At 44.7% G+C, this 16,283-nt stretch overlaps 2 protein-coding genes across 6 annotated transcripts in view; one reads left to right on the plus strand and one right to left on the minus strand.

The window, feature by feature from the left end:
• The window catches only part of LOC119174469 (ubiquitin carboxyl-terminal hydrolase 15), a 56,970-nt gene extending 47,527 nt beyond the window's left edge, over nucleotides 1-9,443 (minus strand). For all 5 annotated transcript variants that reach the window (XM_075895603.1, XM_075895602.1, XM_037425383.2 and 2 more), the window contains exons 1-3: nucleotides 9,288-9,443; nucleotides 8,178-8,308; nucleotides 1,760-1,926 (exon numbers count right to left, since the gene is read on the minus strand). In XM_075895603.1, coding sequence (XP_075751718.1) covers nucleotides 1,760-1,926; nucleotides 8,178-8,308; nucleotides 9,288-9,382 — 393 coding nt within the window. In that variant the 5' untranslated portion in view covers nucleotides 9,383-9,443. The remainder of the gene's footprint in view (nucleotides 1-1,759; nucleotides 1,927-8,177; nucleotides 8,309-9,287) is intronic.
• A 388-nt stretch (nucleotides 9,444-9,831) lies between these two features.
• Arpc4 (Actin-related protein 2/3 complex, subunit 4) lies at nucleotides 9,832-15,916 on the plus strand. Its single transcript, XM_037425380.2, has 5 exons — nucleotides 9,832-9,971; nucleotides 11,419-11,537; nucleotides 13,391-13,598; nucleotides 14,850-15,020; nucleotides 15,793-15,916. Exons 1-5 carry the CDS (start codon nucleotides 9,969-9,971, stop codon nucleotides 15,796-15,798), a joined length of 507 nt encoding a protein of 168 aa, XP_037281277.1. The 5' UTR covers nucleotides 9,832-9,968; the 3' UTR covers nucleotides 15,799-15,916.
• The last annotated feature ends 367 nt before the right edge of the window (nucleotides 15,917-16,283 follow it).

Here is a 16,283-nt window from a genome sequence, read left to right on the forward strand (position 1 = left end):
CCGCACTGTGGGACATCTGCTATATTGAACGCTGTGCTGCGCCGAAGCCCAGAAAGTACATTTTTCCTAGCAAATGTAGATCGATTTTCGGCTATGTTCTAACAAGTTCGATCCCTTTTCGAACAGGTGATGAAAAGCCGGTGTCATTCCATCGTGCTGATCTGGATCGCTGCACAGCGCTTGCAAGTGCACTGGTACATTTGATGTATGATCTGCAGGTGTTTTCATGCAATTTTCATGCAAAGTAAAGTGCAGTAACTTGTAGTTGACACCTTATTCTTCATTATATGGTAAGCGAAACATTATGCTAGTGCTTGTAACTATTTCTGAGGCCTGAAACGCTTTAATATAGGTCTTAAATGTGCATATTTTGAATTTCAAATTATCCATAAATCAAACAATTTTGCAATCCCCTTAAGTTCTATATATCTGGGATTGACTGCATTGCTTGGCTCTATTCCACCTGCAGCTTGTGGGGGTGCTAACACCCCCTGTAAAGTTGTTTGCGCCTCGCGGCGCACTCGTCTCGCACAGAAGCTGCATTTCGGGCTCACAGCTACTGAGCAGCAGGTGGTGTTGTGCTCGCGAGCGTTTATCACCACCATCATCCTCATCATGGTTGTTAGAACGGTAGTGCCGGCAGTGACGCCCGGCAGCAAGCCTGGGTGGTGGACACGAGAGAGAAGCGAGTCTCTCTTTGGTGGGTGGCGGTTGGTGCGAATGGTGGGACCATGGTGCGCGGCACCGAGGGTTGCACACAAAGGGCCCTCATGGTAAGTCAAGCATTGGCAAAGCCCCCTTGTGTGCTTTATTGTGTTTGTATTGTTTTAGAGTGTTGTGTAATATCGTGTAAGGTTACTTAGCATGTGAATCACAATTGATGTACCTATAATGATTCGGCTGACGTTCTAAAGGTAGTTAAATAAACGTGTGTTGTTTTGGTTCATTCCGACCGTGTCTACTGTGTCCGTTCACTCGGAGAGCATGGCTCTCTTCGCAGCGGGACCCCACAAGCTTAACATCACCCAAGCAATCAAATATCCAAAGAGCTTCAGTGCACTCAGGTCAAATTACTTCATTAAAGGGGCCCTGTGCATTTTTTTGAACATAGTCAGAAAATACTGCCAGTCAAACATCAAGGTTCTGGCAAAAACGCGAGCCGAACATTACGGGGCAGCACACGGCATGGAGGTCAGCCAGAAATCGCTTGTTTCTGGACAAATGATGCCGTAAACGCTATTTGGGTTATGACATAAATTTGGCTTATAGCCACTGTCCTAATTGAACATTGTGAGCTAACAGCACAGCTGCCACTGCCACCGCGGGGTACCACGACTGTCTGTGAAGCGCTCTACAGTTCTAGAATGACACCCAATTAATAATTACCTGAGCATAAGGACTTAACTTCTTGTCCCCTTGTCACCCCAATCCTGCGTAACCTTCAACTCGCTCTCTAAACCATGCGACAAATCCTTCAACTCCGCTCGTATTTCACGAATTCTAAACATTTGTGAGGCAGTCAACTTGTGAAGGAGTTAACTACAATGGTGAGGTCATTTAATGATTACTCGAAGAGTTGCACTGCCCCTTTGAAGGTGCTGCTACACGATTTGTGAAAGCTAGCAACCGGCAGAAGACGGCACATGGCATGGGTGGCTATCTTCAAAGATGCGCAATTTTCAAGTGTACGTAGTGCAGCAACACTGAAAAAGAACTGCACCTCGATGAATGTTGTTGCGTAAGTTTTGGCAAGCCGCACCTTGCAGTTTTTGACGAACAGGCCGATCTCGATAACCTTGCGCGGCAGAGGTGATTGGTCCTGGGTGAGGCCATACCAGGCGATCATCTTGTCCCACGCCTCCTGGGGAACGAGCAGGTAGTCCAGGTCCTCGATCAGGTGGTCCCTGATCTCCCCACTGTTATCCTCTGTTGAAGGTGCAAGAAACAATGCTTACTCATTTGAACAACAAAGAGTGTTACACAGCAGTTCAGCACTAGCTGCCGTAGAACCTGGTGGCAAAATGTGAGGAAGAGCAGAAAGTGTAAACAAGGAATGTTGCCTGAACATTCCACTTCTTGATGAAGGGTTAGGAACGTCTACACAAAGAACCCCAAAGATATTAAGCATGAGATTCCCCATGTTGATACGGGCCATTGAAAAAACTAAATTGTAGATTAAAACATGGTACTAAGCACCTATGCTCACACAGCCATCAATGAATAATCACAATTTAAGTTTTTGGGAGCAAGACCACTACTTGGTAAGACTGTGGCGCAAGCCTACTGCAAGACACACCAGATGCGAGGTTAATGCCTTGGGATGAGGCCTGCCCGAGAACTTTCATGTGCCCTCGTTTTATTGCACGGAAGGGAATGCATGGCCACTTCCATGCGGTAAGCTAGAGGGCCTCTCTGGCAAAAATACAGAGCCATGAGTTCTGGTGGCAAATACGTCGTCAGTGTATAAAAGCGGCAAAAGGGTGGTGCGAGTTCCTTCTGGACAGGCTGTGCTGAAAACATTTTCGCAAATTGTATAACGTCATCCGCCCAATACGAGTACACAAAAAATAGCCGAAACAACACCACGCTGGATGAAGCAAATGTAGTGTCCAAATCTTGCACTAAGTGCGCACAACTCCTTTTGAGTAACTCGTATCTGGTCGCTTCTTTCAGGAAGGTTTTTCTCTGGGTAAAATAATTCTTTTCATGAAATAAGTTGCACACATTTGATGTTTTTATGCGGTAGCAATTATATGAACAGTCTGCAGAAATTCGCCATCGGTCATGTCCCAAATATGTCACATATAATAATTCAAAAGCACTCGCCCGGGGGTTCGAACCAGCAGTGACTCCATCCGCAGCATGCTACCATTTAGACAACCCTACTACGCAGCAAGCACGTGCCGCCAAAATGACGGCAAGCTAGCTATATACAGCATGGCAGTACACATATCTCTAAAGAGCTTGAGTTATGCAACGCTTCTACATTTGTTTTCAATTTGAAAACTGCCCTTGAGACGCGTACGAAAGTCACCCCTTTGTGTACCCACTAGTGATGTTCAAAGAAATGATAATTAAAACAAAGATGCCTGGCACAACTTATGCCTGACGCCACCACGCGACACGACACTCAGAGGTTTTATTACTCCACGGGCTGCAGTTTAAAAGAAAAAAAATGTGGCGCCACCATGCGACACGACACTCAGAGGTTTTATTACTCCACGGGCTGCAGTTTAAAAGAAAAAAATGTCCAAGAGCGTCTCATTCTGCATAGTTGACACTTACAGCGTGCTTCTCGAATTTAAAGACATGAAAACAATGACAGTTGTAAGTTCGCACTTGTCCTGTATATACTGTGAGTGTGTGTGTGTATATATATACATATATACTTGTACATTCTTTTCGAGCCTCTCTCTGTGCTGAAATGCACACTGCATGTTTCGAGCTGCTCGTCTTTCGTGTGACATTTCAATTTCTGGCTATCCCATTCATTGCTTCGCCTTTGCGGCAAAACTGACCTATTTTTTTGTTTGTGACGGCCAATTGTAATGAACAGTGGTCAGCAAGAAACTGTTTTTTGCTCCAGTGCAATGACTCTGAAGGTATTGCAACAATGCACGGAGTTTACAAAGACGATATGAAAAAAAAAAAAAAAAACCTAGAAGTGTAAACAATTTTTTTTTTCGTTTGAGTAAAGCAGGAAACTTTAGTTTATGACATGTCTCATGCTGGACGTTCATAAACTTCACAGATTCATGAAAATACAAAAAAAATTGTGCCCTTTAAAAAACGACAATAGACAAAGAGTCTGAGGAGTTATCTTGCAAAGCTTTACACTTCGTTCAGCAAATAAGTAATAGATAATTTGAATAAGGAAAAGGGATATTTTGACAAACAAGCACGAAGATGGCTCAATGAAAGTAGGCCGTACTTTGAAAGAACAGCTTCAACTCAACCCAAACTTTTGCTCCAAAGTTGCCACTTTTTTACAATCATGGGTCTTTCTGTTACCACCCCAAAACAAAATTTGAAATATGCACATGCTTAGTTCGAAGTGGCCATCACTCAAAAATTCCCAGAATTTAAAATCGATTTCATGGCAAAAAAAATCGCTTTACTTGGAGAAATGCTTCCCAAGAAAAACCACAGAATGCAATTTACTTGCATTCAGTGGTTACTTACTTGTTGCGTACTTACGTAGCGGCCTGATGCTAGTCCACAGGAGGAATTGATACTACAGCAGCTTCACCCAGCACAGTACTAGTACTTTTGGGAACTCCCCACGTACACGTCTCCACGAACTGGCCCGAGGTTAATTGTTATTCCGAGTCACATTGCCAGCTCTAATCACCCAAGAGCCTATTTACAACTTTTCAAGTTTGGGTCTTCTCTTTCCTCTCTCATTTTTATGCCCCCTCCCCCTTCCCATACCCCCAGCAAAGGGTAGCAAACCGGGCATGCGCCTGGTTAACCTCCCTGCCTTCGCTCTTGTTGTTCTTGTCCCCCCCCCCCTGGTGATACCAACATGGACAAACTTGAGTGTCCAGAACAACACTTGAGAGGCATGCTAGCCAATCGCAGGATGCAGGCTGGCTTGTTTTGGTTTCAACGTGCCAGCTACCTAAAGCTACAGAAGAAAATTCAAAAGGAGTGGAGCATTGTAGCAAACCACTATGTACCAGCTTTTCGCTTCATAATCAATGGCAAGCAAGTGCAAGACCAAATCAACTTTACCGTACTTTAGACCTAAGGACTTGGCAGAGTGGTACTGAGCTACCGGAGCAGGTACAGACATTCAAATAAAACAACACCGGCAAAGCAAAAGCACCTAGTTATTAGCTCACTCAAGCACGAGGTGCTCTATCAACAAACAAGCCCGAAGGGAAAACATTATCTAATCTCAGCATATGGTCCCGTTTCCTCGCTGAAACCCAGATATGACTGAAGTTGCCCGTTTTCATGGAGGAAAAACAAGAACGAAGACCTGCCATAATCAAATAATCAAACAAAGCAGTGAGGTTCCTACCTATTGTTTCCAACGAAGTTTTCAGTTGCTAAAGCAAGATACCAAAAAACAAAAGGTAACAAACTCGCTCACAGCCAGGAATAATGGACACTGTTCCCAGCACGTTGCTATGATGGACGCGACTTCACAACTGCGTATGCTCACCAAGCAGGCAGCAAGACTTAATAATTCTGGCAAGTCCACCAATATGTGCGCAACTCAATTTACGCTAGCATGTCGACTCACCTCGTACGCCTTGGCACAAAGCCAAAAAAAAAAAAAAAAAAACAGCCCATGCAGTTGCACGCCTAACTGCTTCGCACAAAATTGACTCCCATAATACATGGGATCTGCTGTGATTTTTCTTTTATTCACCAATGGAAAGTGATGTTTACATGCACTGTTTCTTGGATAAACAAGTTGTACCACAGCTTTGCCGAAATGTTACGACTGGTCAAAATGCCTGCAATCGCATCTGGCCACAAAATTAGTTACAAAGCTTAGTATACTACTGCAAGTGTACCTACAATACTGCAGGCACACATACACGACAACTACACTAAAAATGAAAGTTAAGCTGAGATGTTTTACAATCCAAAGCCACGACACGATTGCGGAAAGCAACGTAGTCATATTAGCTGCTACTATTACACCATGATGAGTAATATTTGTACTAAGGCTCGCTGATCCTCCTTTACCATAAAATAGAGTGCAATTTTAAGCACAAGATGTTCCAACCCTTCTAAACCAAATTAAAAGCAAGAGAAGAAACTGTGTGCAAACTCTCAAGAACTCAGAGAGTCTACTAAAGCAACCAAATTATGCACCCAAATATGCTTACAGGTGCCATTTAAGTACATCATACAGGCTGGACAACTCATCTCTGGACTGAAAATGAAGTGGCTTGCAAGTTGGCAAAATAAAGTACACCCAGGCTAGGCAATGTTAATTCACTTAAAGCCTCAGTTTCTGAAAAGCACGTACAAGCCTACGCTCAGTTTTCATGCAAAGCAACTGCATACGAGAGGCACAAGAACCCCATTTCACGTTAGAGAAGTTGAGAAAAACGAACAACACTTTTTAGTTGCGATCTCCTATGCTGACACACCAAAAGAACTCGTTGCTGGACGAGTTGGCGCAGTTTACAGCACATTTTCCTTAAATGTCAATATGACGGCAACAAAGACTGTGGCGCGCACAAAAACCCCAAGCCAATTATATATTATGAAAGGAAGTTAAAAGCCATATCACGCTCATGTTGTACAAACATACAGCAGTTTTTTTTTTTCCTTGTCCCTACAAGTACTTAGCAATGAAGCCTATCTGTCTAGGTCCCATTAATACAAATGTCTGAAAAGAAAAACAACAGAACTAAAATTGGCCACTGCATAGCATGCCACATTCTCCCTCATTACACAGTCGATAGAGGTACGTGTGTGAGTCACATTCAATCAATTTCCTGTAAAATGAACACCGACAGCGCGTTGCTGCTCTAAGCTGCCTATCTATACGTGCCTGCGACAAGCGTCCTTCAGTCAGGTTCAGATACAAAATGAGAAAACTGCTATGTCATGCCAGTAGCATCAGCATTATTTATTAGTAGTAATGACTTGCAATTTCGTAAGTAAACAAAAGTTCACAGCCACACATTCTACTACAAAAGAAGACAAGCCGCAAGCTAATGGACTCATGTACTGCACATTAGCGCTAACTCAAAAAATGCCAACGGCTGCCTATGAAGCCAGGTATGTCCACACGAGTGCTTGAGACCCCTTTGAGGACCTATTTGTGTGCACCAGCATTTCTGCAGGCCAGGTTTTTCACAAACAATGCCGCCGCCTAAATACGTAGCTCAAGGAAGCTTCGCTAAATGCATGGTAATGAAAATGCGCAACACGGCAAATGCAAGGAAAAGTTGCCGTGCACCTGCCACTGACCTCATTGCTGTAGGTGGAAACACTGCACCCATTTACAAGAGCTACAGACAGACCCCTCAAGCAGATCACCAAATATTCATTTCAAGCAGTGGGCCCTGTCATGCCGACAGCCAATGTCAGGCAAATAGGCGTCGAGGGCATCGGCAAGGGTGAAATCGAGGTTAACAGGCCAGTTAGTCGACTCTTTCCTCCCGTAAAATATAATAATGGCAATGACTGACACAAGTAATCAGCAAATGAAAAGGTGGACATTAACCCATTTTTTGTCATTCCCTACTGACAATGCCTGCCTACGACGTACTGCACAGCTTCCGAGCCATTCACATTCATATGCGCCACTGACCCAGAGGTCGAAGAAGATAAGGACGGGTTGTCTCCTGTTTACGCCACCTTGGCTGCTGTTGATCCGAGAATTTCGAGTATAAATACTGTAAATACACTCGTCTTTTGTCATCTCCCAGTAACATCTTTTTTTTGAACAAGCAACATCTAATTTACCGTGCCTCTGTACCAACATGATTTCTGCTATGCTTGATGCTGAAAAAGCATCTATCTATACAATCTAATGGTCAATCCTTGTGCGCTTGCATCTTTAACCCCAGGCCTAATGTCTGGCTATAGCAATGTAATCAATGCACGGCATACTGTGCCAAAAATAAAATCTTGTGCAGGCCTTGGTGTAGTTATAAATTGTTTGTAGCTCCACTATACCCTGAAACCCGAGTAAGTCCATAACAGGAGCAACCCAGCTATTTCCTCGGCAATCGCATGCTCTCTTGCATGGGACTGGACCTGATATTTCAGAAATGTTTTTCGCAATTGCAGAAAAATAATAATGCTGAATTCTTCATTTGTGCAGCTTATTTTATTTAGACCTTGATAGATCATTTGGCACCGGTTATGAACGTTGTTGGCTTTGTCTTAGACCTGTAGTGAAAACCAGGGCCCCTAAAGCTCGATGCTCGTACAGGAAACATCACGCGCTGCATCAGGCAGCGCCCGTACCTGAAAGACGTGCGCCCACGCGTGGCTAGCTACACAACTCCGCGTGAATGGCACAATCTCGCCCCATTATCAGCGCCGGGACACGAACCGAGCAACTTCCTCCGTCGTTGCAAAATGACTCACGCACGGCGCGCATTCCACGCCGACGTTTAATGGAACCCGTGCAGCTGTCGCGGCGCAGCTCTCGTACCAAACAGCCGCGCAAAAAAACGGGGAGATGTGGCACTGACCTCTAAGCAGCGGCGAATTGTCAATCGGCCCCGGGTGCGTGGTCTGCTCGCCGATTTCGTTGGACGTGTCCCACGAGTCGTAGCCGACGTACCTTTTCCACTGGTTGAACCATTTCTTGTCAACCATGTACCTGCGAAATGGAGCAGAGGCGGTTAGCTCGCGTAGTTACAGGTGGATTCGACAGCGTCAGGCATTGGCAAGCGCGATATGCGAAAGCCAGGTACTTAAAACAAGGAAATAGCCAGTAGCGATTCAACATAGAAGGCTTTCACGCACGGACACGAGGTAAGATCGTTGTGTTCGTGTGACGCGATTGCAACTGCGAATCATGGAACAAGGACCGATTAAAGTATTCTTCGCTTCAGAATGTGGTTAATGAATACGGGCGCGGGTCAGTTCGTCGCGCTACTGTTAAAGCGAAACAGCATTAACTGCTGAATAAATCTAATCGGCAGCGAGTTCACGCAAGCTTGCCTCGCCGACTGCATATGCAGCACGTCCCAGAAACAAATCGGCGGTCACGGTACTTCGCTTCTAAGAAGAACGACAACACCTAGGTGACGCAACGCGAAATAACTTTCGCTTCAGAATAACAGAGCTAAGATAGTTGTTGGGTCTTCAATTTAATAAGACAAGACCCCGCAAACGTCAGCGTACGTGGTGTCTTGACTAGTCTCTTGTGCTCCGTATTTGCACCATTCACGCGCCTTGTCTCTTCATCGTGACTTGGGTTTTCCACAGACGGGGGGACTTGGATCGGCACCAGTGCGAAGTCAGCACTGCGTAACAATTGGCAAGTGCCAAGTAGAAGCCACAGCATTTCTCTTTTTCAGCTGGTGGCGACCTTGGGCGGTAACCTCGTGCCCCGAAAACTGGCGCAGACAGCTCGAGCGGGCCTTTCACAGAGACACGGAACTGGTACATCTCGAACGGGGGTTACCGTTTTTGCGTGTAGTGAGAGGCGTGTAGCCCTTCAGTGTCCCTCAGCGACGCTCATTCACCGGCACTTAAAGGCGGAACGAGGCGACGGCGCACTTTAACGCGCATTTACCGTGGTGCCATCGACCACGGAATGCACTTGACGGCGGTCAGGATCAATGCGTGCTTACCACAGGTCGTCTTTCTTCAGCGCTTTCTTGAATAAATTTGCGATCTCCGTGCGCTGAGTCTCCAAATCGGGAGCGGAACCACCACCGTCCGCCATTTTCGAAGAAGAACCCGGGGCCGATATGACGTCACCGTTCTCGCGGTCAGCTCGCGCCGACGTGCCCGCGTGAACTCGCAAGACACGTGACTTTCTTAAACGTAACAGCAACACTATTGTAGACGTCAGCGTAAAAAATTGTGACGTCATTGTTGTTTGTTTTGTGAATAAAGCGCAGTATACAACTTTTGCAAGAAAATTTTACTCGACATAAATTTATGTAGGTTATAAGCATTTCTAAGTAAGCTGTTCACTAAAATTGTACAGTTAAACAAAGTACAATAAAAATTATTTTTTATTGTACCTTCAAATTTTGCGGACAAAAATATTGCGCATTTAGATATTTGCTTATAGAGTCACGTTTTGTTAATAACTTTTACGTAGAATATCAATTTTAAACAACTCATTTAGTTGACTGTACAGTGCTTCACCCTATAACCAAAACAACAGCCTTATTTTTTTGTGTGTGCAAAGGCAAAGCCTGAGCAGCATTTGCCCCCTTTACGCCGGTCGTGGGTGGGCCGCTGCATTTGTCATGTCCGGCCGATGTTATTGATAGCGATTCTCTTGTGTAAAAGAAGAAATCATGGTGAGCCCGAATTTCAAACCTCAAGTGACGTAATCCCAGTCGACAAGTTTTCGCGTTCTTTGATCGCATAAGGCACTTCGCAAGCAGTTATCGATACCCTCGCTTGTATACGCAATCCAATGGCCCCTATGAGAAATGGATAGGCGTTGTCACTTCCGAAAAAATAACCTTAACATTTTTTTTTTATTTCCTCTCTCTATCTGCAGTAGTACAAGAGGGGCCATGTGTATACGGCGCATCGTACGTAGTACTAACGGGTTCGTTGCAACCACCTTGTTTGAGAGCTTCGTTTAGATGTGAAGGTGGCTCGCCGAGGCAACCGACCCGTAAAAAGCCTTCCTTCGCTTTCGGAGTGCTAGCTGATCGCTCATGTGTGAATAATAAGTCGATTGAAACTGGTTGTCGAAGTGACTGCGCACTTTGAAAGACAGATGTAGCGGGCATATCGGGAAGAGCGGTCGTTTCGAGGAGACCCTTCAAAGGCGCTTTTGAACGGGATATGCAATCGGCCCCGGTACGTTGAGTCAAATGTGTTGCAAACGCAGCGTCCGGCGTTGTGTTACCGTTGATCTTGTATGTCTCGGGGCTGAACTTGCCGCAAATACTTCCGCAATAGCTCGACTACCTGTGTACGGTAGTCGACTGGTACGGTACTTAAGTGTAGCTGGTTTCCGCTTTAGCTTCGCCTGTTTAGAACGGTCAAGTGATTACCGAATTTCGGCCGGGAATGCTCTGCGAGGTCTGTTACATTTTGTGGCAGTGTGAGCGATTTCCTCGTCTCCTAGTGGGGTCGTTTCCTTAAAATGCGAAACACTTTTTTTAGAGGACACACCGCTGCACCCGGAAACGATAGCGACGTTCCTGTCAACTTTGTGATGCGCTGGTATGAATACGCTTAACAAGCGCAGTGGGATGCCACGGGCGCAGTATTCAGTTAAAAGTTTAAAACTGGGTCCTTCTATTGTAACGTATCAGTACTTTACTAAGCTTGCATACCCGAGATCAGCTTGCTTATGTAAAAGCAGTGGAACTAATAGTTTCATACAAAAAGGGTTCGAAAATGAGTTTGCGTCATCACAAGACCGGCCATCATTATTTATCCTTAGAGCACGGTAGTAATTCAAGTGCGCTCGTAGTTAATCACGTAGTCCATCTTATTACAAAACCTAGAGACATGCGTAGAAGTGATTCGCCTACAAGGAAGCACACAAGTGTTGTTTTGAACATACTCATTCTAAGGTGCACTCGTACCATCGGAGTTGGGAGGGCTGTGGTGAACATCCCACCCCCAATGAGAAGCCATGTGTGTGCATCTGCTTTTGAGTGAGTCGGTTATCTTGCACTTCATGCTACACTTCTATGTGCAGACTTCTATGTGAAGAATGCGGTGGTCGGTCAATGTAGGTATACATCTCAGTTTTTGTTCGTTTCTCTTTCTGCATTCCAGTCGGCAACTCTGCGGCCGTACCTCACAGCCGTGAGGCACACCCTGAATGCGGCCATGTGTCTAGAGAACTTTTCCTCCCAAGTAGTGGAGAGGCACAACAAGCCTGAAGTCGAAGTCAGGTAAAGCTTGCTAATGTTTGCGGCTGGGTGCTGTGGCCTGGAATTCTCGAACTGGTACAATGGTGCTAGGAAAAGAACGAACGGCTGAGCCACCCAGAAGAAGCAACGAACCTCTGTATGAGAAGTTGAAGGAGTAGCGACACGTTTTTTTAGGCATTGCAAAAGTGACATTTCTCATTTCCCTGGTGTGCAGTTTTAACGCACCCCACTTGCCGGAGTTAGACAACTTGTACGAAATATTTTACTTTGGCCTTAAAATTTTCATTGCCGAGCATCTGCAAGCCAGTCCCACCACAATGGACATCATCTTTGCATGACAGCACATTGCCACTGAGTTCACAAACTGCATTTTGCATGCAACCTTAATCGCAGAAATCACTGTCGGGGTCGCTGGACGACAATTCCTTTTTCGTTGTTTATGTGCACCATGAGCAGGTGACAGATCTCTTACTAGTACATCGCGACTTTCTGTCTCAAGTCATATCACGGTGCAGTGGCACGTCACTGTAAATTCGTACCCTCAATATTGAAACTGATAACAATAAACTTTTTTAAGGTAGTTATATTCAAAACATATTAGATGCATTTCCAGGCACCACATAATTCTGCTTAGGTGTTCCCAATAATAGTGTTTTTATTAAGAGCAACAATCCAAAAATATTTCCAATTCGTGTCAGTACTCCTTTAAATTGGTTGTTGGTCATCACCATTTGCTGGCTGGCTTGGCTGTTTCTTTCTTGTGGCACAGTACCAGAGCTGTGAAAGGCGGTTTGGGGTGTTCGCTTCTTTTTCCGTTCGCAAAGACATTCTTGCGATACAATTTATCCATACCTTGGTTGAACTGCAGAATAATTACCGATTGACAGTTTCTTGTGAAGGTCAGTTAGAAGGCCTTGTATGTAGTCTTTTTCCCTACCAAGTGATCTAGTCAAATTACATCAATGCATGAAATTGCTTTATTAGCTTGACCACTTCTGCTTGTCTCAAAACAATAAAAAAAATTATGGAATCCATTTCATTCTTATAACATATATTATATGAACAATATAACTGTTATGATAAGAAACATGATATAAGATATATTTTAGATAATTAGTGCAGAAGGTAGGCGTTACTGCACTGCACAAATAACACTGCAGTTCAGAAACGCCCGTCATAGGTACCTTGGTGCCATTTACCACTGTTCAAACACCTTTGGCAAAAGAGGGGCTTCCGAAGACTGGTGACATATGGTGATATGCCGTCTTTGCCAGATGATACGATAAACCAAAATGATTTTGCAATGTTCAAATTCATGGCCATTGGCCGATTCAAGCATTGCGAGCTGCATGGTTACAGCCGCCTCATTGAAATGTCGGCGCGTGTTAACTCGGTCACACTGAAAGTAAGTCCGGTGAAAAAGAAAAAAAAAGTGCACAAGGTAACGACGCGTACGTAACGCAACTTTCCTCTGTGCCATCCCTTCCTGCATAGCCTCTAGCGTGCTCATCAGGACGAGAGGAGAAAGCATGCAATTGTAGTGTGTCGCAAATCTGTAACTCTGCTTGTACATGACGGAATTGAAAAATGTTTGTGGCCGTCTTTGCGTGAGACTATAAGCATTTTTAATAGAGCCATTCGATGATTATTTGTAAAAGTGAAGCTGAGCCCCTTCAATTGATTTCAATGTACGTCATTATGACTATACTACAGTAAGAGGCAACGAGACAATGGCCCCCGATGTTTTTCCTAGCCTTAATGTCTGTTCATTCATTTGATTATGTTTAACAGAAGGGCCAGGTGTAGGCCTGTTGTGTCTTAGAAGGGTCGGTGATGGCTGTTGAGTCTCTCAACGTTGTTTGTCAAACACGCAGGAGCAGCAAGGAACTCTTGCTGACCCCCGTAGTGATAAGCCGCAACGAGAAGGAGAAGGTCCTAATTGAGGGCTCCATCAACTCGCTTCGCATCAGCATTGCTATCAAGCAGGCCGACGACATCGAGCACATCCTCTGCCACAAGTTCATGCGGTTCATGATGATGCGTGCCGAGAACTTCATCGTGCTGCGGCGCAAGCCCGTTGAGGTGAGGGCGTCTTGTCAACGTGGATGGCTCAAATGCATTCGGTATAAAGAAACACTACAGTGAAATAATTAATTGCTTTAGATTGATGAAGTTGAACTCTGGTTGTTAGTTTCACCATAAGTTTATTAATAGATAAGAAAATCAAGATCGAAGTTCTATTTTCAAGTTTTGCACCGAACCATCTGTGCATGCCGTCACGAATTTCAGAGTGTGTTGTATTTTGGCCACATGGGCTCAGTGGAATTTTCAGAAACATTTTTTGTTAAGGCTATAGGCTCCTCAGAGATCAATGTTCTTTCATTTTACTGATTAAGAACTACGTGGGACCTCGCAGACAGCCTCAAAATCTATGCTGTCTCATAGCGTTGGCGAAGGAATTTCAGGGTGGTATTGCCACCCACATTTCTTTTTGGGGAGTTATTCCGCTTGCCAAGCTTCTTCTCACAGCAACCGTGGTGGTTTTAGAACTGTGAAAGACTAATTTTCTAATAATAGAAACATAGTTTCTTTCTCTTAGTGTTGGCTATAAAGCCTTACTTCGGGAGCTTTTTTGTATGCTGCGTTGATTGGTTTATAGACTAGAGAGATGCCATACTGGAGGGCTTTGGAAAACTTTTATCAGCTGGAGTTGTTCAACATGCGCTGACATCGCACGGTGCACCCCTCAACATTTCCCCTTCATCCAAATTAAACCACCGCGGTCGGGATCGAGCTCGCACCTTTTAGGCCAGCACTCGATCGCCGTGAACACTGAGCCATTGCATTGACCCTTTTAGTGCACTCGACGTTCTGTCGACTGCTCGTGGGTACAACTACAGGTAGCTCAGCCAGGATGTCGCAGTGGTAAAAGTGAACTTCCATTCAGTGGCTTGCTTATCATAGACTGGCGTTGTCACAATTTTTTTTTCTGTAACAGTCGTTAGGCAAAGGAGGTGTATTTGGGGCACTTTTCTGCCACGCAACGAATAATCGAGCTTGCTTGCATTTTCCCCTTTTTGAAAAATGTGGGGTCGCTACATTCTTTTCAGTAAAGAATTCCACGTAACGTTGATAGCGTGCGCATCATACGTGACCAAACATTACTGGCTGCACTACGATAATGCAAAGAAGATTCACAAAATGGAAAAAGGTTGCTGTTATGTGGCAGAAAGACGCCCTGCTACAACCCACCCCCTTTCCATTTATTTCAAGAGTTTAGTCTCAGTATGGTCACTACCACCACTTACATGACATACACTTCGCTGTTGGCAGGGCTACGACATCTCATTCCTCATCACAAACTTTCACACGGAGCAAATGTACAAACACAAGCTCGTCGACTTTGTGATCCACTTCATGGAGGAAATTGACAAGGAGATCAGCGAAATGAAGCTGGCGCTCAACGCAAGGGCACGCATCTGCGCAGAGGAATTTCTTAAGCGGGTGAGTTCGCATTGCGCATTCCAATCGCACGTCATTCTGCACTGTGCACTTGTTTCCTTGCGCACGCACGGCAACATCACCAGTTTCAGACTAGACTTACGTGTCAAAAGTGCAACATATGTAATCATTGGTACAGCAGCTGTGCTCGTATTGGTGGTCACGTGTGCGCGTGCCTTGTAGTTACGAGTATGACCACTGACATCCAAAAATATTACTGGCAATGATGCGTAGCTGCCTGGTAAGTAATAAACAAAGACGTATGCTAGTTTTCTTTTTTAGTCACCCTTACTCGCTCACACTTTGGGCATCTCCCGAATGTCGAGGCAAACCCTAAAGTGGACTTCAACATTGTTAGCACTGTAGGGTGATTCGACACAGTGCTTTTATTGAAATAGCAGTGCTAGCATGCACTGGGCACAATTTGTCTGGTGGTGCTGGGAGTGTCGTTGGAATAAATCTGCTGATGTTGCAATGCTGGCCGGTGTGGACAAGTCCCATCTGACTTGAAACACACCATGTATCAGGCCGAAATTTCTATCAGCTAGCAAGGTTCTACTGCATTTGTTTAGCTGAACACCATTAATTGTGAGAGAACCGATAAGTTATTGCACTACATCCACTCGCTGCAATGTACATTCGGTGATTTGGCACTGCTTATCGAGACCGAAGGAAGCCTGAGATGCTAGGTGGAAGTACTGAGTGCCCATTGTATGCCTGTGAGCACACTTGTAGCTAGTATTGTCGACTTGAAAAGTGCCTTTTCTCGTTGCAGTTTTGACAAGGTCATCAACTGCTGCTGCTGCTGGCAATGGTTTTTCTCCCACACACGCAAGAACATTTATATAAATATTCTATATGAATCATGTTATTGTAATAAAACATTTTTTCTTTAATAATATTGAGCCTTGGTGCTTCTTTATTTCGGAGATGGGTCTGTTATTGAGACTGCATGCACATAGGTGCTTTTAAAGAGGCCCTGCAACACTTTTTCAAGTAATCATGGAATGAATTCACTGGAAGAACTTATTGCCTTACAAATGCAACGCTGCAAACATTTTAAGAATCCGTCCAGTGTGAGTGGAATTACAAATATTTGTCGCATTTTTCTCTCATCACGACAAAAGCGCTAGAAGGTAAGCAGGGAGGGATGGCAGGGGCAAAGAAGAAAGCAATTTTTAGCTGACTTTGATAATTTATTGTGAATTCCAGGCCACGTGCTGCACTATAATATTTGGCTTGCATGTTGAGAGCCTCTACTACCGA

The sequence above is a fragment of the Rhipicephalus microplus genome, chromosome 5, assembly GCF_043290135.1.
Source record: "Rhipicephalus microplus isolate Deutch F79 chromosome 5, USDA_Rmic, whole genome shotgun sequence".
NCBI lineage: Eukaryota > Metazoa > Arthropoda > Arachnida > Ixodida > Ixodidae > Rhipicephalus > Rhipicephalus microplus.